Raw genomic sequence first — 27,361 nt, 5'->3', positions numbered from 1 at the left:
CTTTGATAATTTTGAAGTTACAGGTGGTTTCTGACAATTTCCCATTGTCTGCAGATTAGCCTGTCTTGTGTCAGTTTTGTTAAAATGGGTAACTATGTAAGGGTTCAAGCAGTGTCTAAATGAGTAGACGTTTCTTTTGTATCTTTGATATATTATTGAGTTTCTGAGGCTAAAACGTTCCTTTGAGGGAGAATGTCCCCTGTGCAGACCTCCTTTATGTTCAGTTTGAAATATTACCGCTTGATTTGTTTTGACCCAATCTGTTTAAAACAAACAGAATACTTTCATAGCTGGTGTTAAGAACCAAGTTTCAAAGTGTTTACATCATACAAATCTGGGAGAGAAGATGCATGGTTGGAAGTGGCTGCTCAGTTTTACCTTATGTGTTTGTTAGCTTGACAAAAATAACTCTTCACATCTCTGTCAAATAATGCATCCTGTGCTGATTCCCCTCACCCACTGGATATGTATACCTAATATTTGCCCCTTTTGCTCCCTTTCCATCCACGAACCTTTTTCCTCATCACTTTGCATTGTATGTTCATTCCATTTTACAGATCATCCCACATCATCCCATTCTGCTGTATCTGTTTCCCACTCTGCTTTTCTCAATGATGAAGAATTTAGTGACTTTATACAAGGGCCTGTTGAAATCCCTAAACTGGTGCCTCAACCCACCTCTCAGCCTTTTCAGCCTTACCATTCTGCTACTGAGGCTGGGCAACTGCTTTCAGAAAAGGCTGTGGTCCAACCTCTCCCTCCAGCCCAGACTCCAGTGTTACCCATCCTGCATGGTACAACTGGGCAGGTTCCTTATTTTCCTACCTCTGCATCTTCACCCAATATCCATAAAACAGGTAACTCTAAAGTATCTCTTTTTACATGTCACCATCTGTCATAGAGCTACACAGTTTTTACTTATTTTGTTGGGCTTTTTGTTAGTCTAGTTGGCAGAATGCTATATAGGCAATTAAGTAGAAACCTGCTGATCCATGGGAAAAGATGATTTAAGTCCCCTTCTTCCATCTCTTAGAACTGTAGCATAAAAACAAGTCACGTGTGGATCCAAAGATTGCTAAATATGCATAGGGCTGATATCCAGTGAATTAAGTCTTGTGTGCTAGCATCTTCATAAGTAAAAAAAGATACAGTTGGGATAGTGGTATGAAAAAATAACTATTATGCTAATGTGGAGCACTTACATGCGTCCTGTCTTGGAGGCTAAATGGGTGGTGTTGAGATTAACATGAAGAATTTTGCAGATGTAAGTAGATATTGGACACTTCTGCTACTGATGCCTAGATGATTATGCAACGGTAATCCTAAGACAGAAAATAGTTTCATGTATTCCTCCTCCTACTTGTTGCTTTTTGTTTGTTGAATTTGCTGTGTATGTGTGGTAAGTAAAGGGCAGAACCAAGCTATCAAAGTGTTTGAGCAAGGTGGTGCTATTGGTTTGAGCTGGGATGGATATTCATCTTGATAACTCATCAGTGGTACCAATAATACTTTTCCTTTGCAAGTGCGGAATTGTGAACTGGATGGTTAATAACAAAACATAAATAATTCCTCCTGCTGTTTATTCAGGCTCTTCCTTGGAGGAGAAACTCTTAGATAATGGCTCAAATGAATCTGAACAAGAGCAAACCAAACTTAAAACATCTGAAGTTGGGCACAAAGCCTCGGCTGCAAGCCAAGTTCATCCCAGTCTAACCATCAATGACTGGGATGTTATAGGTGGACATGAAAGTGGTATCACTGCTGCTGAGGTGCACAAGGCTTCAGAACAAAACATAGCAGTTGAAGAGTGTGGTGAGCAAATGAAACGTTTGACAGAACTTAAATCTAATAAGATGCTGCTTGAATGCTAACACTCTGTACACTAATTCTAAGGCAAATCCTGCGTAATTTTGCTCTGAACGCCTGCTTGAATAATATGTAAGTGCCTCCTGCTCCTCGCTAAAAGTATAACAACTACAATTTTGCTCTGAACTTTTTCCACTTGCATTTATTGCTGTAATCACTTTTAACATGTTTGTTTAATCAGGTCTTCTGTTTTAAAATACTGTCCTTTTTCTTGGGTGAAAAAGAAAAAAAAATCTCTAAAGATTTATTTAATTTTTTAAATTATTTAAGGAAACATCACTAAAGATGGTCAAATGTCATGGTGGGTTTTCATCTTTTAACTTTGAGGGGATAAAATCTTGTTAGGTTAAAACTCTTAGCTAGTTAATACTTGTTTCCCAGACAATTTGCCAGTCGTGTTATGTCTAAAATTATCTGTGCTTTAGGGATCAAAATTTCAAAAGCTGGACTAGATGAAAACTTTAAGCAAGCTTTAGTTCCCATTTGGATTTTATTAAACCTGACTCTTGACTGTTTGGGTTTGTTCCAATCAAAATAGATGCAAGGGCTCTGGCGCACCTTGATAGTGCTCTGATGTTGTACTTGAGGGTTACGTGAGCTGTGGGCTCCACTGTAGTCAAGTGTGATAGAAATACATGTAGCCCTTTGTGTAATCTCGCTTTACGGTGGCGGGGGTGTGTGTGTGAGAGGAGACGAAAAGGAGAAAGGTCCTATCTGTAGATAATTTAATTGGGCACTTTCTCAAGCAGTTATTTCTTTCCTAGAAGAACCATAACTTTATTAATAAACTTATGTGTTCCTCTCCTCAGTCATTGGATATGTTGGATATGTTGCTTTCAAATGTTTTCTTATCCAATATATTTAAAAAACATTATTGGATGAAATTAAATGGTCTGAATGGACATTTTTAATAAGCGGAGGGGCTTTGTAATACATGGTAAATTGCTAAAAGTGACTCTTTAAAGACTATACAGTATGAAATAGGAGCTGTTAATTTATTCATAGTTCAGTCAATTTCATTGTTCATTTTGTACAAATCCAACAGAATCTGATGCCTGATTTAAAAAAAAAAAAGGTGGAGGGAAGGCACAGAGTGTGGATGGAAACTACCATCATCTAAGAGTATCAGACAGAGCGAGTTTAAATACAGCCTGCAGATGAAGGTGGTGCTGGAAGTGATTATGTAGAAGAACAATAGTTAAGAATAGTTCCAAATGTTGTTAAGGGTGCTTTGAAAGATGAGCTGAAGTACTTTCTGAGGAACAGTTTAGTAGTCAAGTGATGATGCTGAAAAATGGCAGACCCCTAGTCACCTGGGTATTATCAAAGTTTTGAGTCAGGCTCTCCTATCTATCAACTAAATATGGCTGAGAATTCCTTTTCACTTCTCATATTATTTGATTTTTAAGGGTCTGAATTTTATCAGATTTGAGGGTGAGAAGCAAGAATTAGTAGGCTGCAGAAGGAAGGGTGGTTAAAGGTGAAGAATAATGAGGCTGGAGGAAGTAGCAAATTTGCTTTACTTGACTGATGAAATGGAAGGAATTGCTTATATTAAAATGTACTTGGAATTGTGGGATGATTAGAAATTAGACTGCTGTCAGGAGAGAATCCATGTGGAAGATGAGGAGATGCAAGGGCACGGCAAAGACAATGAAGTCTGAAATGATTCTGATTTTTGTCAGAGCTCCAAGTTGAGCATGAAATCTGCTCAGGGAGACTAGATAGGAAGTAAAACCATGAGACTGAGGGGAAGAGTGCACACAATGGAGAAGGAAATAATCAGTTCACAGGGAGTAAAGTGTGGCAGATCCTGTTATGAAAGCCTGTAGCAGGGAAGGCAGCTATGATGTCTTCTGGACTTTAAGACTAGGAGCAATGGGGCAATGGGCACATTTTTGTGAACATGGCATAACATCTTGCTGAGATTCAGTCTAATAGGCTGTTTGTGGATTTACCTAGTAAGAATGTTCTGGTGGAAGGATGTGGTTCTTATGGTAGGTATGAATTTATTTATTCCACAAGTAGCCCTAATAACATGTAGTTGATGGAAGGACTAAATTTGATATGGCACAGAACTGCTGCTTTGAAACTTTGAGACAGTGAGACTTGAGCTTCTGTACAACTAGAAGGAGGCACATGAGGAGTTCCTTATTTCATTATGTATATAACTATATTCTTGCTGTTACTGTCAAATCATTCTAGTTACTATTTTGAAATACATATTCCTGCAGTAGCCGTTTTTCCTCTGAGCACAGTGATTCCTATCTGAAATCTTTGCCTGAAATGCTAAATGATACTGACCAGCTATGATCTAGTGTTTAGAGTCTTTATACGCTGTCTCTGTATACCCTAATACAACTGTCTTTCTTAATGGAATACATTTAGGAGTTGGAGTATTCCCTTCACAGGACCCAATTCAGCAAATGATGCCTCCTTGGATTTACAATGACAGCTTGGTCCCAGGTAAACAAGAAAGTGGCATTTAGCCAAGTGTGCAATGTCAGGTGTGAATGTACATGTGCTTATGTTGCCACTTATTGATCAAAGCATTGCTCTTCAGTCATCAGATGCATCCTATATCTTTGATACAGTACATATTTATGGTGGCTTTATCTGCATTTGAAGAAGTAAGGGTTTTATTCAAGCACATCAAATGTTTAATCTAGAATTTGTTATGACAGCAGATTATGCTAGTAGAGGTTGTGTTGCTGATAATACTGCTTTCATGGGTAGTCTGGTTTTTGGCATGGCTTGTAATTAAGCAGGCTCACTTCTTAAGGCTATTTATCTTAGGTATGCAAATGACACAGTAAAAGGAAAATGAAATACTATGGTAAATATTGATTACACTGAGGCTTAAATACATAAAGCTGTTATAACTATATTTTTGTATGGGTTATCCTGAAATTTCATTAAAGAAACATGCTTTGAAATGGAGCACTAAGTCTATTTTATACAAAATATCTTTTTGCTTGTTTTAAACTGTCTGTAAAGACCATCCATCACGTTTAGATAAAACATGATTCAATACAATGCTGGAATGCTGTTGCCTTACTTTACGCTTTGAATGTTACTAATTTGATATAATGTCGAGTTTGATAGACTCGATAGATAGAAAGATAGAAAAGCAGTCTTAAATTCACTTGAAAATAGACGTTGTCACTGTCTAACACTGACTCCTTCACAACAGAGTTGTATAAGAAAATTTTAGAAACCACTTTGACTCCTACTGGAATAGATACAGCTAAACTCTATCCCATACTGATGTCGTCTGGATTGCCCAGAGAGACCCTTGGACAGATATGGGCTTTAGCCAACCGTACCACCCCTGGGAAGCTCACAAAAGAAGAGCTCTACGCTGTCCTGGCTATGATAGCAGTAACTCAGGTATGACTAAGGCTTTGGAGATAGTGCAGAATGGTGGTTTGCTTGACTAGTCTGCCATGGGTTGTGTGTTAGCATCAGTGGCTGGTATACCACACCTGGAGGAAAATACTACTACTGTTGAAGTCCAGAGGAGAAACTCCCCTTGTAACTTCAGTGAGATTATAATTTCATCCCCTGCACTTACATTTCAGTTACTCCTTTCTGTAGTGTCAGTTGAGGGTAGTTGTTAGACATACCTACCAAACACTTGTGTACATATTCCTAGTGTAAAATACTGTCTGGTTTTCTTCTGTTGTATATGTGTCTGTTTTCCTCAAACTATGTGGTTTCTGTATCCCTTAGTCTGCAAATAGCTAGACTTGCTACCTCTCTCCTGAACTAGTGGAGTGTTAATTTTAGACTTACATTTTTTGTCAGTGTAGTGTCATCTCTTAGCAGTTTATTTCTAAATACCAGCCCTGAATGAAAACTAAGGCAAGAATATCTTGAATGACAGAGATTGAAGCAGAGGTACGTTGTTGGAGTGGTGTGTAGGAAAGATGATACAGCACGCACAAGGTACAGCATAGCTGTGCTTGCCAGTGCTTAGTGGATTGGCTTACTAAAAGCCAAACAAGAATGCTGGCAGATGCCCCTGCCCACTCAGGGGGGTATCATTACCCTCTGTGTAACTCTGGCAGTCAGGGTGTTGAATATGATTGGCTTACACAGGCTCCTGATAGCATGTTTTGATTTGGAAGGTTTACTTGAGGTTTGACCAATGTCCTGCTCCTTTCTGATTTCAATAATACAAGCTAGAAGCTGGAATCGAGAATGCAGTGTGCCTTTTTGTTGATGTACACGTGTGTATGGTTGTATTTGCTTTTCTGCCTTTGCAGAGAGGAATACCTGCCGTGAGTCCTGATGTGTTAAATCAGTTTCCAGCTGCCCCCGTTCCTACTTTAACTGGATTTCCAATGCCACTGCCTGCCTCAGTGAGCCAGCAGCCTCTGATTCCCTCCACACCGCCGGTCTCCATGCCTCTGAGCATCGGGCCAGCTGTGATGGGGATGAACATCACGGCACCGGCGGGCGGAGCTGCAGCACAGCCTTCAGGAGGATTCGTGCCATCCTACCCACCCAGTCAGGTTAGCTTGCTCTTGTTTCGTGGCAAATTCTCCCTTGTCCTGGAAAGAGAATTAACCTGACTCTCACAGCTACGTAGTGACAACAGACTTTAAGTAAACAGCAAAAAATGGAGCTGAAATCTAGCGTGTGGCATCTGAAAACCTGAAGTCATGCCACTAAGGATGTTTTTCTATTTTTTTCTGTTTCTTTCTGGTGGCATTAGAAGAGGCACAAAAGTGTTCTCCATTACAAACTAACTGCATTGAAAGAGGATTTAGTTGTAGTTAGGATTTTTTAATGCATGTTAAATGGAATTTTAGGTTAAGCTACACAACAGACTGTTAGCTGGTAAAATAAGTTAAGAGTTTTCAGGAACAACTGAGAACTATGAAAACCGTTGGTTTACAACACTGTAAATCATGTGGGGGATAAATTTTGCTGCTTGCAAGTGTGGTTCATCTTGCTTTGGAAAATAATAATTCTGATGCTTTTGCTGTATGTATTGATTTTAAATTATTGATTGATTTAAATTATTAACATTTGTCCTGTATTAAAAGATTACATGGCTATGATCAACAACACATGTAATGTGAAAGGAGTAGAGTTCCTTATTCACCTGTTCTTCATGCATACTACTTGTAATCCTGTACACCTTGTGCATGTTTTGAGTTGTGTGAAGTGGAAACACTGACCATGCAAATTTTGCATGCTAATGTTGAAAGTTTTTTTCCTTCTTTTGCTTTTTTTTTTTTTTCCCTGCTCTTAAGTCAGTCATGCTACTCTGAACTGCTTTCATGCTGTATGACAATTTGAAAAGTCAACAGTGTAGCAATTTACATGTTGTTTGTAATTCAGGTAGTAAAACCAGAAGATGATGACTTCCAGGAGTTTCAGGATGCTTCAAAGTCTGGCTCACTAGATGACTCTTTCACTGATTTCCAAGGGGATGTAGCTGGCTCCTCCAAAGCAGCCAGTTCACAGCACCGGAGCAGGTAGCACATCTTTGATTTCCACCCTTCAGTATTTTAGAACTCTTTTAAGAAATGAAATGTTTTCCTTTTTTGTGGGTTGCTTTCTGTCCTGTAATTTTCTTCTGTCGCCTGATTTCTACTCTGACAGTTTCTTTTGAAGGTTGTTACAACCACAATTAGGCTTTCTGAATAAAAAAAATGACATTTGGTGTGCCATAGGTGGTTGGCCATTCTTTAGCATTCTAGTCATCATACTGGGGTAAATTGCATTTACAAGGTATGGAGGTAGGTTTTCAAGTGTTTATACTACTGCACAGACAATTGAAAGTTACTTCATACTGTGCATTCGGGCAAATAACTTACATAAAGCTATTCAGAAAAAATACACTGGGGCAGAAGTTCTGCATTTAGTGCTGTGTGCTTCCATTAAAAATACGACCCCATGTCTGTTGGAGACGAATAGACCCTGATGTTAGCAAATGGTTTCTTTCTTCAGGTCCTGAATATGGACCGCAAAATTCATGTAAAGCGCACAACATCATACTCTTAAATGACTGAGAACTCCACTGGGCAGGGGTTTTGTTATTTCTATCATTTCTCTGGCCAGTGCTTAAACTTGGGATAATTGACTATAAATCTCAATTGAAATCTCATTCAGACTTCAGTGATTTTGGCTTTTCATTTGGGAGAGTGCCAAAATGTAATTCTGGATCAGGCAGATTTTGTATAACAAAATAAGTAAGCATGTTTACTCCCCCTGAGAGTTTACAATTAATCTTTCAAAGTTCTGTGACTACAAAATTTCAGTGTTGTTTCCTTTTACTGCACATGGCAAACGTTTATGTACCTCCCAGGTGTCTAATTGTAGTAGACATACAAATTTGCTGTGTATTGAACTGACTGTTCTTAGTTGCAAACAGTACTCACACTTTCCAGATAAGAGTGATTACCAGTTGCTTCCTCAGCAGTGACGTCAAATAGGGATACTAAAACAAATTGTTCTGTTACACCCTGCCTAACAGCATTCTACGTAAGAAATTTAATTTTGCTGATGTCAGAGTGCTACACATATCTGAAGATGCTCTATATTAAGTATATCTTAATTTGTGTTAGATGTCATTTCACAATTAAAGCTGTTCTGTTACTGAAAGTCTTAACAGAAACGCTGTTTGTAAATTCCACAGTGGGAAGTAGGGGATCATAAAAAAAATATTTAAAAAACAATGTTTCTTTTTCACTGCAGCAATTCTCTTTATTCAGTTGTAAAAGCGTTTGGTTTTGAACAGAATGTTACAATGAGCTATAATCTAATTGCTTATGGAGCTTTATTTTAAAAAAAGCCATCTGTAGAGTACAGATGATTAACCATTACATTTGCCAAGATTGCATATCTAATAGCCTGTTTTGCAGCGATGTGAAATTTAATTATATTACCATAAGCTATATTTTTTTGACATCGCAGACCATCATTAGCAGGTGTGTGCAAGTGCTAGGTTTGCATGTTGCTTGTAGCCTGCTGATAAGGAGATTTAAATGGCTCTGGAAAGATTCTTGCTTCAGGCCGAAGAACGCCATAGAAATTCATTCACATTTTCAATGTGCATAGTATTGAATGACATAAACTAGAAGTAAAATGCATCATTCATATGTAAAGGATGTTGTTCTGTAGAGCTGCCAAGGTCTGATAAGGGGGCTTGTGTGGAGGGCAGGCAAAATTCTCACAGAATGTCTTCTAAATCTTACAGCAGTTGCTAACATGGTCTTAGGTTATTATGGCAGTTTTACTATATAAAATAGAGTGTGTTTATGTGCAAAAAGATTTGCTTGTGTAATTGTGGACTAATCCTTATTTTGCTGATTAGATAGCTACCTAAACTTGCTGATTTGTACTGACAGAAATTCAGTTATCCTTTCCTTCCTTTTGAACAGTGGTTCCACTTTATTCTCCTAATTTTACAATATGTAATGAAATGTAATTAGAAGTAAATAAGCTGAAAGTATGGAGCTGGCAAAATCTCATGCAGTTTTAACTCTTTATTATATCTAGTTCTATTAGGGAGACTTGTCCTTACGCTGCCCTGGGCAAAGCGATAAATTAAACAGCAGTGATTCCTGGGGCATGTCTGTGTGCTTATTCTCTCCTGGGCTAAGAATTCCTGTGGTGTAAAGTTCTAGAATGTTTTGTTAATGTTTTGGTACAAATTAAAATTGAGAATGGTGAGAACTGACTTCTGACCTAAAGAAATATAATCAGGTGAGAGAGAGTCTGAATTCACCCATCAGTTAGCCAGCTGCCTGTTTACATGCTCTTATTCTTAATAGATATTGAGGCCATTTGCATCAGGTTCTTGATTAAGCACTCTTTAGTGTACAAACTTAGGTTTAGTGATTCAAATTGTGTAGTCATAAAAAGAGGGTCCTTTAAATAAAAACTGGAAAAGTAGGTTTCTTATGGATGAATTAAGGAACTTTGCTTTTATCTCTTTTGTTTTTAGTGTTCCTTCTTTACTAATGCCACTCCCAGGTAATAAGACACTCTCATCAACTGATAAGTATGCTGTGTTTAAAGGAATTGCAGCTGAGAAGCCTTCTGAAAATACAGCTACTTTTGGAGGTAAAAGGAAAAATATGAACTATTTATTGTAATATTTTGTATATCTTGGTTTTGGCATTGATAAGATATATTAATATTTAAAATTCAGAGCTATTATGACAATGTGACATTTACTATATAAATTCATAACATCTTTATGTATATGTATTTCTTATATTCACTAGATTGTGGAGACAAGTATAGTGCTTTCCGTAAATTGGAACAACCATCAGAGAGCAAATACTTAGGTAAGTGGTATGCTTTTTGGAGCTGTTTTAACATATTTTCATTTTATTTTTTTAGCAGTTCTCTGTAAGCTGCAGAATTTCCATTGCTATAATTCTAGAGCAATGGTGATTCTGCTTCTCTAAACAACTTAGCAGGAAGTATCCTGAAAAAATAGTGCAACATACTATTGGAACAGTCTACAAATTACATTTGTAGAAGATTGGCATCTCTTCCGGGTGCTTCTCAGTTTTATTTTGAAATAATGATTTGGTTGGAATTTGTTCATTTAAGTCAGGAATCATATATTATTAGAAGACAGAATAAGATGCTCCTGGACAAAATCACAACTTTTTTCTGTTGTTAGGGCAGTATTTAAACTTTTCATGGTCTCTGGTGCTCTAAGAAGAAATCTGATCACTTATTTTGAAATTTGGGTTTAACTGTTTTTTGTTTGGGAAAAGTAAAAACTAGATGGCATCTGAGGTACAATGTCTGTAATTACAAAAGCACAGTCTCCCTAAGCCTTTTCCAGAACCATCTATGTCTAACTCATTTATGCAATATAAGCGGTAATCTCATCTTTTTAATCGGATGGGGAAAAACTCTCAAACTCTATAGCTTTCATATATTATCAGTAGACAGATCAGAACATAAACAGATTACTAACTTAACCTGACTTCCACAGATTTATGCTATACCCAGCATTTTGTTTCATTATCAGAAAACAACTTTAGATTCTAGGATAAAACTGCTTACCTGAGTTCACTGCTACTCCTTATTTTTCAAAGATGGAATTATTTTTTTCAAACACTGAGTTTCTGAAACTCCTGTAATGTTTTGTGAGGTTCTCATGCTCAGTACCTCTTCAGGATTAAATGCATGCAATGAAATGAAATAACAACATTTTATCTCTTTCTGTACATGTTCTAAAATATAGAAAATTACTGTATTTGCCTGCTGTCCAGGTCTGACCACTCTTAACCCTTTCACCAGCTTACATTTCTAATGGAAAAGTTTGCAATTCATCAGTAAGTTTAGTTTGCTGTGATATTTTAGTTTTGATCTGTGAATAGCAATTTTATAAATATTTGTATTGTTGCTGGGCCAAGTGAATTGATTTGGAGGGGACAGAGAATGGAAGGATATGTCAGGTACAGTTATGGTCCTTTACTGTTATTACAAAGAGTATCCTTTTAAATCTTGGTTAAACTAATTTCAGGTATAACACTGTGGTAGCTTAAGAATTAAATGTTAATGGTGTACTTCTAAAATAGAACAAAATCTGTTTATTGGACAGGTCTTAAAGTATGCATCAATACTTCAAAATTACAAGTAGTAATAATAAACAAGTACATACATGCTGGTGAATGGGTTAAACAACATTTTTCATGTTCAAAAGAAATTGCTTTATAAAAAAAAAATAATTGTATATGAACATGAAGAAACTTATAAAATTAGTACACCACAGTGTTTAATGTAAGTTCAATGAAAACACTGTTACCTAATGTTTAATCAGGTTTAAATTATAATGCTTACATAGCACAATGTTCCGTTCAGAAGGTAGCTGAACTAGAGATGTGCACATCTTATGATTAATCATGCTCACTTTCATATGAAAGTCTGTCTCCAAGCTTCTTAGTAAAACTGGAGTCGGTCTTAGCAGAAGCTAGAAAATGTCTAATCTATATTGCATTTACTGACATTCTGATCACTTAACACTATGGTATGTTTAGGTGAATCTGGCAGAAGGAAAACGCGATAGATTAAAATGAGAGTTTAAAAATGTTCTAAAACAACGCGTTAGGATCACCGCCTTGCATTCTTTTCTGTTTGGGTGTTTGTCTCTTCACCCGTTGGATTCCCCATTATGCTCAGCTGGACAGGCGTGTCGGCTGTCTGCCTTTCACGTGTGCTTTTTCACAAGTACCTTCAGCCATCAGGCAGGCCTGCTTGGTCTCTCCTGTGTTCCCCTTTCAGCTTATCATGGTTGCTTTGGTCTCAACCCTCTGCTGACGCCCCATGAACAAACTGTATTTGGGCAATATTTCAAAGGGAGGGAGGGGAAGAATTGCTTCTGTGCTAAAGCAAGTAATATATTGATATAAGTGAAATTCAAGCTTACATTTCACCACTTGGTAAATAGAAGGACGAGGTGGGAAAAGGAACTTATGTGGAAGCTGCATAAGACAGTGCTGATCGCCTTTTGAATCTATTGGTTGTGGTGTGTTCTGATATTAACTTGGTGTAAAGGGAATTTAATACGACTTTGAGGAAGACTTAAGTGTTTGCTGGAATGACTAGTGGAATTGCTGACCTTGGAACTTGTGTGGTTCATAGAAGTTGAGTTTGCAGTTCTACATGCATCCTGAGGTCTTAATTTAAATAGTTTGCATAAAAACTTCTGACATTGCATGAAATAATTTGCTTGCTTGCATGGTGTGAGCATGATGTATTTGTTGTCGCTGCAGTGTCTTATTATAGGGTTTTTTTAATTGTTTTTATTCTCAGGAGATAACCTTGCAGAATTCAAGCCCGCAGGAACCGATGATGGTTTCACAGATTTTAAAACCGCTGACAGTATCTCACCATTAGAGCCACCTACAAAAGACAAAACTTTCCCTACATCCTTTCCTTCTTTGCCCGTTCAGCCAAAACAGCAAACACAAGCAAAGACCTCTTTGAATCTAGCAGACTTGGATCTCTTTTCCTCTACTGGAGAAAACAAGCAGCCATCCTTTCCACCTGCATTTAATGCATCAAAATCAGGCTCCTTTCCTCCACCACCCCTTCCAACTACCACTGCCCAACCAGCACCCAGCAAAAGTTCAAGCTTAGCTGATGACTTTGGAGAGTTCAACCTTTTTGGGGAATTTTCTAATTGCGCATCAGCCAGTGGACAAGATGACTTTGCAGATTTTATGGCTTTCAACAATAGCAGTGGATTTTCCGAACAAAAAACAGATGACAAATACAATGCACTTAAGCTAGAGGCCGGTCCCATTCCTCAGTCTGGCTCATCTGCTGGCACAGTGAAGAGTGGGCAGAGTTCTGCCACCGCTGCAACGCCCACCAAATACGATATCTTCAAACAGCTTTCTCTGGAAGGCTCTGGAGCAGGCTTTGAGGAGGCAAAGGACAACACGCTTTCTTTAGTGAAGAGTGATGATGATTTTGCTGACTTTCACTCCAGCAAGTTTTCTTCCACGTGCAACAGCGCGGAGAAGTCCCTGGTGGACAAAGTTGCAGCTTTCAAGCAGGCCAAAGAAGACTCTGCTTCGGTGAAGTCTCTGGATCTCCCTTCTATTGGTGGCAGCAGTGTCGGCAAGGAGGATTCTGAAGACGCGTTGTCTGTTCAGTTTGACATGAAACTGGCTGATGTGGGAGGAGATCTTAAGCATGTCATGTCTGATAGCTCTTTGGATTTGCCAACAGTTAGTGGCCAGCATCCACCAGCAGCAGGTGAGGAACTGGTTAGATTGCTCTGGTAACGTAGGTGGTGGAGATGTCAGTGTTCTTCTGTGTGCTAATTTCAGTATTATGCACTAGTCTTTCAGTAGTGAAAGACTTCTAAATCTCTGTACCCGCTAGCCAACAGCCCCTTAGCAGGGCAGTGTTTATTTTTTGTCTTAGAAGACTATAAATAGATTGAACAGTTTGAACTCCATGCCAGTTTATTTTTGAGATTTGACAACAACATATTACTGGTACCTGTTAGCTACTGTCACGTAAGGGATTCGAGTGGAAAATTTTCTAATGCAAACAATGTCATTCCATTCATATTAGCAAGACGAATGGCAGAGAGTCTCACTTTAATCTCTTGGTTTCAACAAAGCATTTGGCTTGGGGACTTAACCCGCTCTGTGCTTCTAAAAGGGTAGGCAGAACACTAATTTGTGCTGTTAATGAAAAGCTGTCTAATCAACAACAGTAGTATATTCCTGTTACGGTGGGGCTTAATCTGTGTAGCCAGTATTTTGCAGGACTGCAAGTAGAAGTATTGCATACACTTTTAGACTTCAAACCCTCATTGGAATAGTTGTGCAAAGGGCCTGTAAATGCTAGTCTCATGATTGGTAACTCCTGGACCTAAATTTAGAACCATGGGACTTTTACTTTATCCCTGTCGAGTTTTCACCTTCTTTAATTTCCCTTCATGAAAGTATTCCTGAGAGACTGAATTGACCATCTCTGATCTGATCACATATCATAAAACAAATTTCCCAAGTGTCCTGCTTTTTCTTTTCATGTGTACATAGGAAGATAAGATGTAGTTAAATGTTCTGTGGCCTTCAACAATACAGGAACCATTACTGTGTTCTAGCGACAAGTATTATGCAGTCAAAGGCTTTTCTGAGCAGGGGGGAGCATACAAACTGTAAATGTAAAAGCTGTTACTGCAAGAATTGGTTATTTCCATATGAAATATTTCTTCCATTTTTGCAGATAAGGGTAGAGAAAATACACAGTACTGTAATTTTGCATTATACAATATTTTTAAGTAGGGGAGAGAAGTAAGTTGGCAACTTTGACGTGGAAGATACTCTATAACAGGGTAAAAAATATCAGGAATAATTTATTAGCAAAGACATTTAATTTTCATATTACTGCTTGGTAAAACTCCAAGTTGAGTGAGCTGTCGAAAACGTAGCACCTACAGTGTATTCTTGAATGTTTATTTTGGTTTTGAAAGCACTTTTTCCTAATATTTTTCTAGCCTCTTTTGGTGGTAGTTTGACCTAAGTAGCTCTTCTACAGGATGTGAGCTTTTGCCACAGAAATCAGTGATTAATAATTGCCATTTGTGGCAGGAAAGACTTTTTTGGTTTGTTTAAAGGGGTTAGCCGATCATGTGCTTGTTGCTAAACTTTTGAACTCTGAAGTATTAATTAGAAGCTATTTTTATTAAACTTAAACAAGCCTGTATTCTCCTATGGTGCCAAGCTAGGTGTTTTTCCACAGGGAGAGTCTTACTCCATTTAACTCTGTTTGCATTTCGTAGCGAAGCGTGCTCTGGATGATTTGTTACGAATACTTCTGTTCTCATGTGTTCCTTTATGTGTGTTTGATGCATTTCAAACTATGAACTGCCGATGTTCAAGCCAATTTTTTCAGTTTACATAAAGTTAAAAAGCAGATTTTTTTTCTCTTAATTTTCTTCGATCTGTAAATCTAATGTCAAAAAGGGACAGTATCCCTTTGTCATCCTCACTGCTGAGAAATGGGAGACTAATCATTGGGAACTGTATGTTTGTAAGCACCGTGTAACATCTCCAGTGAAACAGCAGCGGGACAGAGGTGCTGATAAATGATTTGACTTTTCTGACATACTGATGCAGAGGTCTTTGTCCTTTGGCTACTGAGATTTCATGTTCCATAGCTTCCAGGTATGGGCAGGTAGGTTGCTTTACACTGGGAATTAGAAAGAAATTGTTAAGTTGCTTCCCATACAACGGACTTTGATCTCTGAGGGAAGAAAGGTTTTCAGTTTTGCTCTCTCCAAAGGGGATACGGTCTCTTTAAACTTTGCTATAATTCTTTGTGTGGAAGGTAGATTATACTAATGTTGCCTGATTTCTCTTGCATTTACTTCGTATAACCCTTTGAGCACTGGCTGCATGCTGTTAGTTTCAACCAGGCTGCTTCTTTTAAACCAAATTTATGTTTCAGTCCAAGACGAAAGCATTTTAATTAGCACCTAGTCATGTTATATGAACCTAATTTGTTCCGCGTCCTGCTGAACGTTGCAGCGAGAGCATACCCTCACCTGGGTATTCTCAAAGGGTTATCCATTTGCTGCACTGACAAATCTGTAAAGTACCTTTTTCTTTGGCATTATTGGAGATCTCTGTATATTTTAATCAACTTCAGGTTTTTTGCTGCTTTTCTAATGTCTAATTTCAACTAAACATTTCCTGTGTGAATGTGCCTTCTCAGATCTGCTTTGATATCTCTCTTCTGCAAGTATTGACCTGCATGCTTTATTCTGATAACGCCCTTATGAGCTCCTATGTATCACTATCTTTTGTGATCTGTAAGTCCTGCTGTGTTAATAAATATTATCTTGGCATATTTTGAAAACGTGGGGATGTGTGTGATTTGTTGCAAACCAGCAATGTATGTCTTTTTCCTGAAAAATACAAAGTTTAAAGTTATAGTATCCCCTTAGAGCTGGCGAGTGCCTTTCTCTTGCAGAGCAGCGTGTGAGTGAGCCTCTTTCTCCTCTTCAAACACTTTAACCTCACTCCCTGTGCGCTTCTGACGCTTTCTGTATCAGGCTAAATAATATTTTTCAACAGAGCACTTTTTGAGAGGGGTTGAATAGCGGAAATGTGTGGATGGCAGGGGTATTTCTGTGAGTTGGTATGGTGGTAGTTCAGACTGAAGACAGAAACGAGACTGTGCTGTTGTCTGCTCATCTGGACTTCCCTGCTGCCAGCCAAGGTTATGATATACCTTTGTGAAGGGGACCAACTGGAAAATGTGTCACTATCTAGGCCTTTATGAGTAGGAGCCCATTAAACAATATTCTGGTATTTATTTAGCCAATCTAGAGTGAGTTAATCAGTGCCCCAAAGTAAAGGGCCCTGATTCCTTTTTCTGTTTGGGAAGTCCTGCCTTTCTAAATACTGAAACTTTCAAACATGAATGACAGCTACAAATTTGTGTCACATAATTATGCCACTTTGAATTCCTCCAAATCCTGGGCCACTAACAGTTTGGGATTAATGTCAAATTAGCAGACAAGGTAAAAAGCTGAAAATAATTGAGATGTAGAATATAGTTAAAAGATTAAGTCAGCACAAACTGGGTTTTTGTAGTTCCTTGCCACAAGACCAAAAACCAGACTAGAAACCAGACCATGTTTTTTCTTCTTTACACCAATCTTGAGATACCTTAAAAGAAAGAAAAAGAAAAAAAGCCCACCTCCCCCGTCTTTTATTCTGGAGAACCAGTAGGTTATGCCTAGCCCTACAGCTTTTTAAACTGAAGGCTTGAACATAAACCAGAGACACCCAGTTCTGCAGAGCTTGTGCTGTTAGTATTGGTTCACCTAATCACACCTGGAGGAGGGAGAGTAATGTTCATGACTATTACATTTTTGTCCAGACTTGACAGTCAAATTCACTCACTTGCTCTCTTTCAGTGTAATTCTGGAAATAGAAAAGCATAACAATATGTGTTTAGAGGCCTTCGCAGGGTAACAGTGGAGGGTGTGTACGTCTTTTCTGCACACCTCCCAAGCCAAGCCAAAGGGTGCAGAGGCACAGCAGCTGCCCTGGGCTCTGCAGGACTGAGCTGAGCCATCCCTTTGCTTCTAATGCAAGCTCAGGGGGTCTTTATTTTGCTGTGAAATGTTGGTTTATTATGATAATTAAAAAATAATGAGCAAATTCTTTAATTCCAGAGGTTTGAAGGCTTTTTCTCTCCTTTTTCCTTCATTTTTATTTATTGTACAGTGTTCTTGATGGTTTCCACCTTAGCAGCACTAGGTACTGCCATCCTTTAGCAAAAGTAAATTGGAGTAACTCCCTTATCATTAACGCTGTTCCAGACTTCAGCACCTGAGAAATGGGCTTTGAATTTTCCTGATTGCTGATAGGCATGACACAGATAGCAGCAGTACGTACAAGGCTGTGTATTCTTCCAGTTTCATCTCTGCCTTTATCAGGTGAAGCCCCACTGGAACTGGTAAGAAGGTGGTGCCTGTCTCTGTCCAGTCTGTGAACTTGTTGCTCAAACCGCTGGTGATGTTCCTAGTGTTAACAGCTCTGGTTTTGGTGTGCTGATGCTGTTCCACAAGGAACAGAACTAGCTACCACGTGCATCACTCTAACAACCCTAAAATGACATGAGATTTATTTATTCATCAGTATTTAATATAAACTGAAATATAAAAACTATGTTGGTTAAAATCACTAAATATATTACAGTCTTCTGAATTGTCTTTTTCAGTTTTCTTTAGAATATCACTAAGGCTGTCAAGAGTTTTCCTTAAATGATTAAACTGTTGACATTGAAGGCTCCAGCTTGTAAATTGCCTTCAGCCATAACTTAATCCTTGGTCGTTGAAATAAATTGTTATAGTTGGCTGAAATGAAGGATGTCAAGTTTTTCTGTAGATGAGATAACGCTGGGGAATGGTGTTTTAACTGTTTTTCATCCTCTGTCAGTATTCTCCCGTACATTCCTTGGCAGCTATTGCCTTGCCTCTCTCCAGCAGGCTGGATTGTATAGCTGTGGCTGGCCCCAGGTGATGACCAGGCAGGCTGGACTATGGTTTGGTAGTTCAAAATGGATGGAAAGTAAATGGTAAATATCTTCAAACCTTTTGCTTTGGAAGAAATACAAATTTGGTTTGGTTTCTAAAGCTTTTGGAAACTTACTGCCCTTCAGCATGATGCTGTGGAGATCACTTTTTCCATTCTCAGTTCACTAGAGAATATTTTTGAGTAAAAGAAGTTTGGTTACATGATACTTGAATGGATCTGACTTGGATTTCTACAGGCACACATGCACCCATCCCATCTTGCCCCCATCTATGTGATTTGAGAATCTATATCCAGTGATTTAATCTGGGTGTGTTTTGTGGTTTCACCAGTGCAAAGCTGACAGTGCTAATGACATGTGGCTTTAACTCTATCGGGAGTAAGAGCTTTTGGGTTTTTATAACAAAACTAAACTCAAATCTCTTGTGTCATTTCTGAAAGACACCACAGAATTGCTACTGAGATTACTAAGGAATACTGATTTATGGCGATATATTTCACTGAAATCTATTGGTAAATCTCTTGTGGTAGGGTTGTAGGAGTCCTAATGCAAGATCAATTCACGATCTGCCCTGCTTCGACAGGGAATTTGCTGTATGCTCTCCAAAAAATGCTAACTAAGAAATCACTTTTAACCTTGCAAAAAAAGATTGTGTATCCACAAAACAAAGTGTTTTCATAAGAGTTTGAATGAATTTAGTCTTTGCTCATTTTTTGGTAAAATTTGATGCTTCTCAGCAGTTCAGATTCTGTTCTTACTAAAAGTGTCCTCCAGAAGGAAATGGTGGTAGCTGCACAGAATCTGTCTTCCTTAAGTGTGATGTTTAGTCAGAAGTAATTAATTTTTTCCCCCCACTTAATCATCTCTTGCTTTGAAAAAAATACTATGGATACACATGCATCTTTTAAAATTTTGAATTGCCATACCAGCAAAATGAAGCTTTTATTACATCAGAGGCTACAACTGGAGTATTGTAACTGGAGCTTTTTTATTCATCACACGTAACTTTGGTTTTTAAGAAAAAGGCTGTTGGAGGAGCAGTTCTTAACACTGCTTAATAAAACAATCTTTTTGCCAATAATAAAGATACCCACATCATGAAGAGTTCTCTAGGGTTAGCCAAGAAGTGCTTTTCACATGTAAACTGCTTCTTTGCTTATTAGTCTGGTGGCAAGTTGCTGTGCCACCTGTTGAGGGGAAAGCTCCTCGCTTCATTGTGCGGCAAAGGTACTAAGAGCTCAAATAAGCCTTTAGTGTTGCCATAGCTATGACAAAGGGTATGGTTTTACTTCCTCTACTCAAAAACATCTGTCACAAATGATTCTATGAAGTGCAGTGCTTGGCACAGCAAATGTTTGGTCTTCTGCAATGGAGTAAAAATTCTTATAAAAGCTAATTTACCTTGGATTACGGACAGTTACACATACATTCTTACTTTTCATACTTTTCAATAAATTGTTTTAGGACGTTAGCTGTAAACACTGTCTCTGAACACAGTATTTTTCCTGTAATAGAATACCTTAGGAAAGTGTATTCACCAGAGTAATCCTTTCATAACTATTCAAATAAATAAAATGTACAGAATTGAACTATTAAATTTAATCTCAGCTCTTACACCTATGCAGATGGGTTTCACGTCTGCATGAACTCACGTAGAGAATCTTGAATCTTAATTTGTGAATAATTAAAACACTGTTTCTGCCTTCCCTGCCATGGCCTATTGATTGCAGGCGAGGCATGGGGTGTTCAGGATTCCCACTGAAGCCTGCTGCTGGTTCTGCCTGTCCCTGAGCCAGGATCAGATGGAGTACACTGACCTGGTCCTTTAGGATGTATTTTCAGCTCAAACTCTTAGCAATTATCAAAGAAATCATTCACAATAGAATGTGAATGTGCAGATCTTCACAATAGGATCATCCCTTTCTTTTCATTTCCTGGTGAACGCTGAAACAATAGCAGTGCTTAAATCTTTGCCGGCTTTTGGAGTCAACACAAATTGGAGGGGGGCGGGTGGAAAGGTTGCCTAGTGTACTGTGGTATTTTCAAGATCCCAGGATTAATTACAGTTGGCTAACATTTTGGAGGTTATTCTGGCACTCTCTTTAATGCTAGCAAAGCTTTCATTTAACTTCCTTAAACAAAACCGTACATTTGAGAGCACAAGGTGTGGTTTCTTGTGATAAATTACTGATCCCTTGCAAGTCTGCTCCTTTTCACCTCGGAGCCTTCTTTCTGTTCAGTTTTGCCATAAGCAGGTGATTTCATCTCTGGTCTGTTTACCCTTCTGTAAACTGCTTGCTCTAGAAATTTAATATTTGAATGGCACTTTGAAATCTTGATGCATATATGCTAGGTGCTAAGGTTTGTTATTGAGATGCTGTCATGTGCAAATGCAGCAGCTGCAGGAAGACTGTCCCTTAGGAAGATCTGATAGATGACACACCATGCATCACTGACCCCTTGCAAAGGGCCTTTTATTGTAGTAGCCATTAAACTCTATCGTTATATTGCATATTTGTGGGACTTTTTTAATTAGCTATGTATGTGGGTCATGCCTGGAAAGCATCCTAAAGCATAGTGTGCTCTCCCATTCCAGCAAAATGAATAAATCAAAGAAGAAATGTTTTGTTAAAATGGCTTAATCCTTGGGCTGGTGTGGCCAGATCGAATAAAGAGGGCAGCTGGAAAGTCAGCTTGTTCCCACCCTGGCTGTATTAAACCCAGGTTGCTGCTGCTGTGTGCCAGCTAGTTAAGACCATAATGTTTATCACAAGAGTGTCAGCTAAAACGATGCTAAAAGAATATATTTTCTGGTTTGGGTTTGCTTTACCTCGAGACCGTTTGACCCTAGGCACTGAGCAGTGGCTGAATGTCTAATCCAAACTGACAATTGTTAATGCTGGAAAACAAATGCCAAATGTAGTATGGTAGGGCTTTTTTTTTTTTTTTTTTTTAATGCTTTTATGAAAACTACCCAGCCCCTGGCTCTCTGTGCCTTCACTATGGATCAATCTCAGTCTAAACGTGAAAGATCAGTTGAATGAATAACGGACAAAGCCCAGCAGACCCTGGTCACTGTGCAGGCTCCTTTCCTGCCTCTAATGTAAGCAGCCAGGCTCTGTGTCTCATACCTGCTCATGGCAGTGAGAAGAGCCTATTGGCCCATATAATTGCCAGGTGAGTATCAAATGTTTGGAGCTTTCTGCAAAATAATTGGATTTTCTCTATACTTAACGGAATAAATAGTTTGTAAAAGCTAAAACATGATCTTTGCAATATTCATGTCATTCCTGGAACCTGTAAGTTTGAAGAGTCGGCCATGCGGCACCGCAGTAACTGTGATAAGCTTAAACAGGATTTCTGTTTTTTTAAATTTTTTGCAGCACATTTATACATAATTTGTATCAGAGCATGAATATAAAATTAAAGTGTATTAATACATTATCAGAGGGAATGGAAAAGTTAGCCCAGTCTTCTATGTGGTTGGTTTTGATTGTAGATTCTGCAGCCAGTATCAGAAAACTGAACTGGTGATCTGTGCAGTCTGTACTGTCTAGAAACGTGGGGGTCTAAAGTGTCGTTTCACTACCTGTAGTGGAATGGTGCCTTTCAGCTTCAAATATAAGACAATATACAAAGGTCAAGGCTTACATTTATTAAATGGATAAATTTTTGTATTAATTGCTTAGGTATTTTTTACATTATTTTTGTGCAAACTCTAAGCCTCATTGAAACAACAATTCACTGTGTGTGTTCTTGCAGTTCTTTAAGACTCTTAGCAAGTTGCCATTGTTTTTATACAGTGTAGAGAGATTAACGTTTGAACTTCAGCTTCTAATTGTAGGGGTTTGTCTTTTTCAGATATAGATGACTTAAAATGCGCCCCATTTGGAAGCTATAACAGTGGGTCTGCAGTCAGCAGCCTGGCAAGCTACGACTGGTCTGACAAAGAAGATATTCATCAGGGCAAGAAGCTCTCCTCCTTTGTCCAGTCTTCAGGAAGTGGATCCTCTGCAGCTACTTCTGTTCTTCAGAAGAAGGAGACCTTGTTTGGCAGTTCAGAAAACATTACCATGACAACAGTTTCCAAAGTGACAACCTTTTCCACAGAGGATGCTTTACAGGATGTTTCCTTTGCAGCCTTTGCAAACTTTAAAGACTCTGGACCAATATCCAGTGGTCCAAGTGATGATGACATTGGAGACTTTGGTGATTTTGCAAGACCATCATCAGAAGCACAGGATGCAGCAGCTGATACAAATCAGGAGGCAGATTTCCTTGGTAGTGGTATCTCTTCTCAACTGGGAAGAGAGTCCACAGATGACTTTGGAGAATTCCAAAGTGAAAAGCCAAAAATCAGCAAGTTTGACTTCTTGGTGGCAACTTCCCAAGGCAAGGTGAAATCTAGTGAAGAAATGATCAAGAATGAACTGGCTACCTTTGACCTGTCTGTTCAAGGTAAGCCTGCGCAGGGTGGAGGAAGCTCATAATGCATGTGTTTATCAAAGGCTAATTTTTCTAATTGAATTATAAGTTAGCTAATAGGGATTGTTCCAAAGGCTACTGGAAGTGAGCTGAATCTTCTTATTCAATTCCATGGCATTTGGAACAGGTCTTTTTCTAGAAAAAAAAATATATTGTGGTGCCAAAAAGTTGTACAAATTGAGGGGCTGGGGAAATTTGCACCAGTTGCTAAGTAAATAGAAGGCTTTGTTCTGGAGCAGTAGGGCAACCTTTGCTACCACTTTATTAATTTTAAATAGTCTGTGCCTTTATGAGTAAAAGAATAACTTGTTTATAACCTAACTTTTTAGGGTCTCATAAAAGGAGCTTAAGCCTAGGTGACAGAGAAATCAGTCGCTCTTCACCTTTACCAGTTTTGGAACAGCCATTTAGAGATCGTTCAAATACTCTAAGTGAGAAGCCTGCTTTGCCTGTCATCAGAGACAAATACAAAGACTTGACTGGGGAAGTTGAGGTAAGGAGTTACCTGGAATACAAGTAAATTGAGAATGACTTCCATCAGTGTGATATCAAGAGTGTTCTGTATCCAACTCTTTGGGAATTTAGCTATTTGAACTTAGGGTATGATGCTAAGATGGCATCTGGGTAAGGTTAGATGTCTTGGTTAGAAACTGCTCATAAAGGAGATTCCTTCTCTCCTGTCTTTAAAGTCTTGTGGGGAAAATGCTGTTGTCTGAAACTCGGTCAGAATCACTTGACCTTGGAGTCCAAGCTTGTAACTAGAAGTTAGTTATGACAAATCTAATCTCAGCTTTGGCACTGAGACCATTGGCTTTGGGAAATGGCTTAACATTTTTGGCTGTGTGGTGGTTGTTTTTCTTGCTCGTCTTGAGACTAGATGGTAAATGGACTCAGATTAGCTTCTGCTAATGCCCATTTCTAGAACAGCAGACCTGTAACGAATGTGTTGGGAGTAGGTATGTGCAATGCAAATGTTTTACTCTTATACGTTCTTCCTTTTGAAATTAGCTCTAACTCCCAGAAATCAAATTGTAGAGTTCAGGTGCTAAGAGAATAATTAGAGAATGGGGGAAATACTAGAAATAGGTGTCTTGAAATTTTATGTAGCTAATCTACAAACAGTCTCTTAAAATACCTCTCTGCTGTATGTCTGTTGTGATAGGAGAAAGGGAAATGTGTGTAGAACAAGATTCAGACTGTCCTTTTCTCTCAAATAGGAAAGTGAGAGGTATGCATATGAATGGCAAAGATGCTTGGAGAGCGCCCTGCAAGTAAGTGTGTAGCCTCCTCTGAAACCCTTTCCTCCTTCCTGTAGGTACCACCTCATTCAGTGTTTTAAGACCGTATAGGCGCAGAAAGGGTCTGAGTCAGCCCAAGTGGATTATAATTTTTAAACCAAAAGCTGTCTCACAGCAGAAGCATCACCTCCTCAGTTAAAGATCCTATACTAATCTCCCTGTCGTTTGTGATTAGTTTGGCTTTTGCCTAAATTTTCAGGTTGACTAGTTAATGTGGCGTTCCTGTGTTTTGCATGCCCACTAAGGCATGCTGTTCAGGGCACTGATACCAGCATCAGGCTCTTCAGCACTTCTTGAGAAACAGGCTTGTTTAATGTGCTGTACAGAGGGGATGTTACTTTTCTGGTAATGAGTGTCAGCTGTTTCACAGCCAGATCAGTTTTCCTGCAAATTTCTTCTTTGCCTGTGAGTATTAGACAGCCAAAACTGTGAATGCTATTGTTAAACTAGATAGCAATGCGTGCATACTCTTAAAACTATTATTTTGGTAATGAAAATATTTGGGGAAATACATCAAGGTTTTAAATGTTCATACTTTTCCCCTGATCTACTTGCAGTTACAGGATGAATATATAAAAATGTGTGATGGAGCATGGCAGTGATTTTGTATTTAGTTTGCCTCCTTTTTTGTATAACAGTTTCTGTTGGGGACTGTCTTGTTCATAATAATTATTTTAAGATGGATAACACCATCATTTTATGAAATTAATTTCCACCAGGTCATAAAGAAAGCAAATGATACCTTAAATGGAATAAGTAGTTCATCCGTTTGCACGGAAGTTATCCAGTCTGCTCAAGGCATGGAATATTTACTAGGTATGTTTTAATTTACCATGTCTCTTTCAATGTAAGTTCTCCTCTGAAAAACAGTAATATAGAATCAATCTTTCAAAAAATGGTATTATTTTTTAGGTTAATCTTTGCCTGTGCTGAAATAGTGGAACAACTCTTCTGCTAAATAAATGTAACTACTACTTTGAAATAACCTGACAACCTTTTGTGTGCCTTCCTTGTTTTGTGCTATTTCTGAGTTAAAGTCTCAGGAACCTGTGCTGGCAATGGATTCTCTGCTACCCCTCCACTGTGTTTTTTATCAACAGGGGTTGTTGAAGTCTACAGAGTAACAAAGAGAGTTGAACTGGGTATCAAAGCAACTGCTGTTTGTAGTGAGAAACTCCAGCAGCTGCTGAAGGATATTGATAAAGTGTGGAACAACCTAATAAGCTTCATGTCACTTGCTGCTTTAACGGTAAGACCAAAACCAAGCAATGTCTTTACTAAAAGAAATGTCATAATTATATGTAAAGTGATTTCATGGGGTGTTCTAACTTTACGGGTTGTATTTTTCTCTTGCGAAATGGAAACGTGTAGAGGAATGGAGCTGGGTTAATTAGCATTGATAATATACAGCTGTGGGCTGGCTTCAGGGGCGGTGGGTTGGCTGATGTAGATGCAGTGCAGGTGTGGCTGGTTCTGTTAAGAGGTTGGGCAGCCAATGAAGAGAGAGCAGCCGAGGAAGAGAGAGAGGAAGAAGCAGAGAGAGGCTAGGAGAAGGCAGCAGAGGGACTGGCATGAAGAGTGTATTGGTATGAGATGGTAAAAGACCTTGTTGCAGCCTGATAGTTTGGAGAGTGCTGCGACAGAAATGCACTTATTTGTGGAATCCAGTTTAAAGCTCTCTGTGAGAAAACTGTTATTTATGTACAAACATGATCTTATCTTACTTAGTGTCTTAATGATTTAGATGAGATCCTGAGTGTCTGTGGACCTCTCCAATTAAGAGAAACTTAGTAAAATTTGAATAAACCGTAATAATCAGTCCCTTGTTACGCATTTTAAACCTCTCCAGTACAAACAGTGGTAGCAAGCAGGTATTTTTTGTGGTGTCCTGCATTGCACAAAGCCTGTCACAATATGAAATGTATACTTTCAATATTTTACTGCTTGGCAAGTGAAGTTGATAGACTGGGATTCATCTGTTTGAACTCTGGCATTGTTGATAGTAACAATCTGAAAAGCTATCATGATCCTCTCCTGATTTAAGCAAGTGGATTAAAATTTAGTTCTTAAAGTGCTTTTCCTTGGAAGATTACAGGGATTACCTTAAAGTCCAAAGCTTGACCATGTGTTCTCCAAGCTGCGGTGGCTCCTGTCTGGTAGCAGCCAAGTTAAATTTTAAGCATAGTAGGAGCTGCAACAGTGACTTCTCATATACACAGAGTACCTCTGAGGGTACCCAAGAGACAGGGACTCCGGACTCCTGTAGTTTTCAAAATCACCCCTTATTGTTTCTTTTCTCCACGTGGGTAACTGGAAGGTGTGGAACCCATGCCTCCTTCTCCTAGTGTTGCAGTCACGGATCCCAAATGGTGCACAAGAGCCAATTAAGTAAAGAGAAGGATCCTAGCTTGGAGGCATGTGCTTGGAAAGGTTAATTTTATCTTTTAAAGGACTTTGTTACAAGGTAATTTTATGCACAGCCTTGTGGTTTTTCACTGCAAATTACAGGATGACCTTCTCATTTGCTTCACTCATGCATTTGGTAAACAAATATTAGAGTGCCTTTATTAATTTGATCGATCTACTTAAAGATTAAAGGGTATTTTTTTTTTCAGGATTCCAGTTATTCTCCAGCTGTTCAGCAGGGGAGCGTGATCAGCATACCTAGAGTGTAGGTTAAGAGTACACGTGCTCTAGGATCACACTATTTTTTTAAGCTTCTTGCATTTCTACTCATTGTTTTTATTTGCAGTACTATCCTCAAGCAAAACTTCAACAGTTTTTAACTGTCCTTATGCAAATTTTAAGCCATCTATCTTGTATGTAAGATTACTTGAAATGTAAGATTATGTATTGGAAAAGTGACTACCTTAATTTATTACTTATTTGTGGGCTTATTCTCCCAGCCTTTGCCTCTCGTTAACCTGAGCTTGTGTATGGCTGGTGACCTTAATTCTTCTATGGTTTGGTTAACCTTAATATCCCATTTTGTACTGCTGTCCCGTATTCTACATTCAGAAAAACCATCAGAAAGAGTAACAACTGCCCTTTTTTGATCAGGCAATAATACGGAATTCAGGACAATAAACACTGATACAGACACCACTTCAAATGCTAACTAGTGAAGGCTGTGCTGGCTGATGCCTGTTTCCTTG

At 38.6% G+C, this 27,361-nt stretch overlaps 1 protein-coding gene across 5 annotated transcripts in view; it reads left to right on the top strand.

Annotated features, from left to right (window-relative positions):
• Positions 1-27,361, top strand: part of SYNRG (synergin gamma) — a 43,477-nt gene that overhangs the window by 10,137 nt on the left and 5,979 nt on the right. For 2 of the 5 annotated variants that reach the window (XM_055795977.1, XM_055795976.1), the window contains exons 7-20: positions 558-857; positions 1,588-1,812; positions 4,255-4,332; positions 5,060-5,256; positions 6,135-6,383; positions 7,219-7,355; positions 9,830-9,948; positions 10,113-10,175; positions 12,664-13,614; positions 22,285-22,881; positions 23,238-23,401; positions 24,126-24,179; positions 24,926-25,022; positions 25,307-25,455. In XM_055795977.1, coding sequence (XP_055651952.1) covers positions 558-857; positions 1,588-1,812; positions 4,255-4,332; positions 5,060-5,256; positions 6,135-6,383; positions 7,219-7,355; positions 9,830-9,948; positions 10,113-10,175; positions 12,664-13,614; positions 22,285-22,881; positions 23,238-23,401; positions 24,126-24,179; positions 24,926-25,022; positions 25,307-25,455 — 3,380 coding nt within the window. The remainder of the gene's footprint in view (positions 1-557; positions 858-1,587; positions 1,813-4,254; positions 4,333-5,059; positions 5,257-6,134; positions 6,384-7,218; positions 7,356-9,829; positions 9,949-10,112; positions 10,176-12,663; positions 13,615-22,284; positions 22,882-23,237; positions 23,402-24,125; positions 24,180-24,925; positions 25,023-25,306; positions 25,456-27,361) is intronic. The other 3 variants (XM_055795981.1, XM_055795980.1, XM_055795979.1) reach the window with 2 other exon arrangements.

The sequence above is a fragment of the Falco peregrinus genome, chromosome 2 (assembly GCF_023634155.1).
Source record: "Falco peregrinus isolate bFalPer1 chromosome 2, bFalPer1.pri, whole genome shotgun sequence".
Taxonomy (NCBI): Eukaryota; Metazoa; Chordata; class Aves; order Falconiformes; family Falconidae; genus Falco; species Falco peregrinus.
The sequence above is the reverse complement of the archived record's forward strand: the minus strand, read 5'-3'. Positions and strand labels throughout refer to the sequence as shown.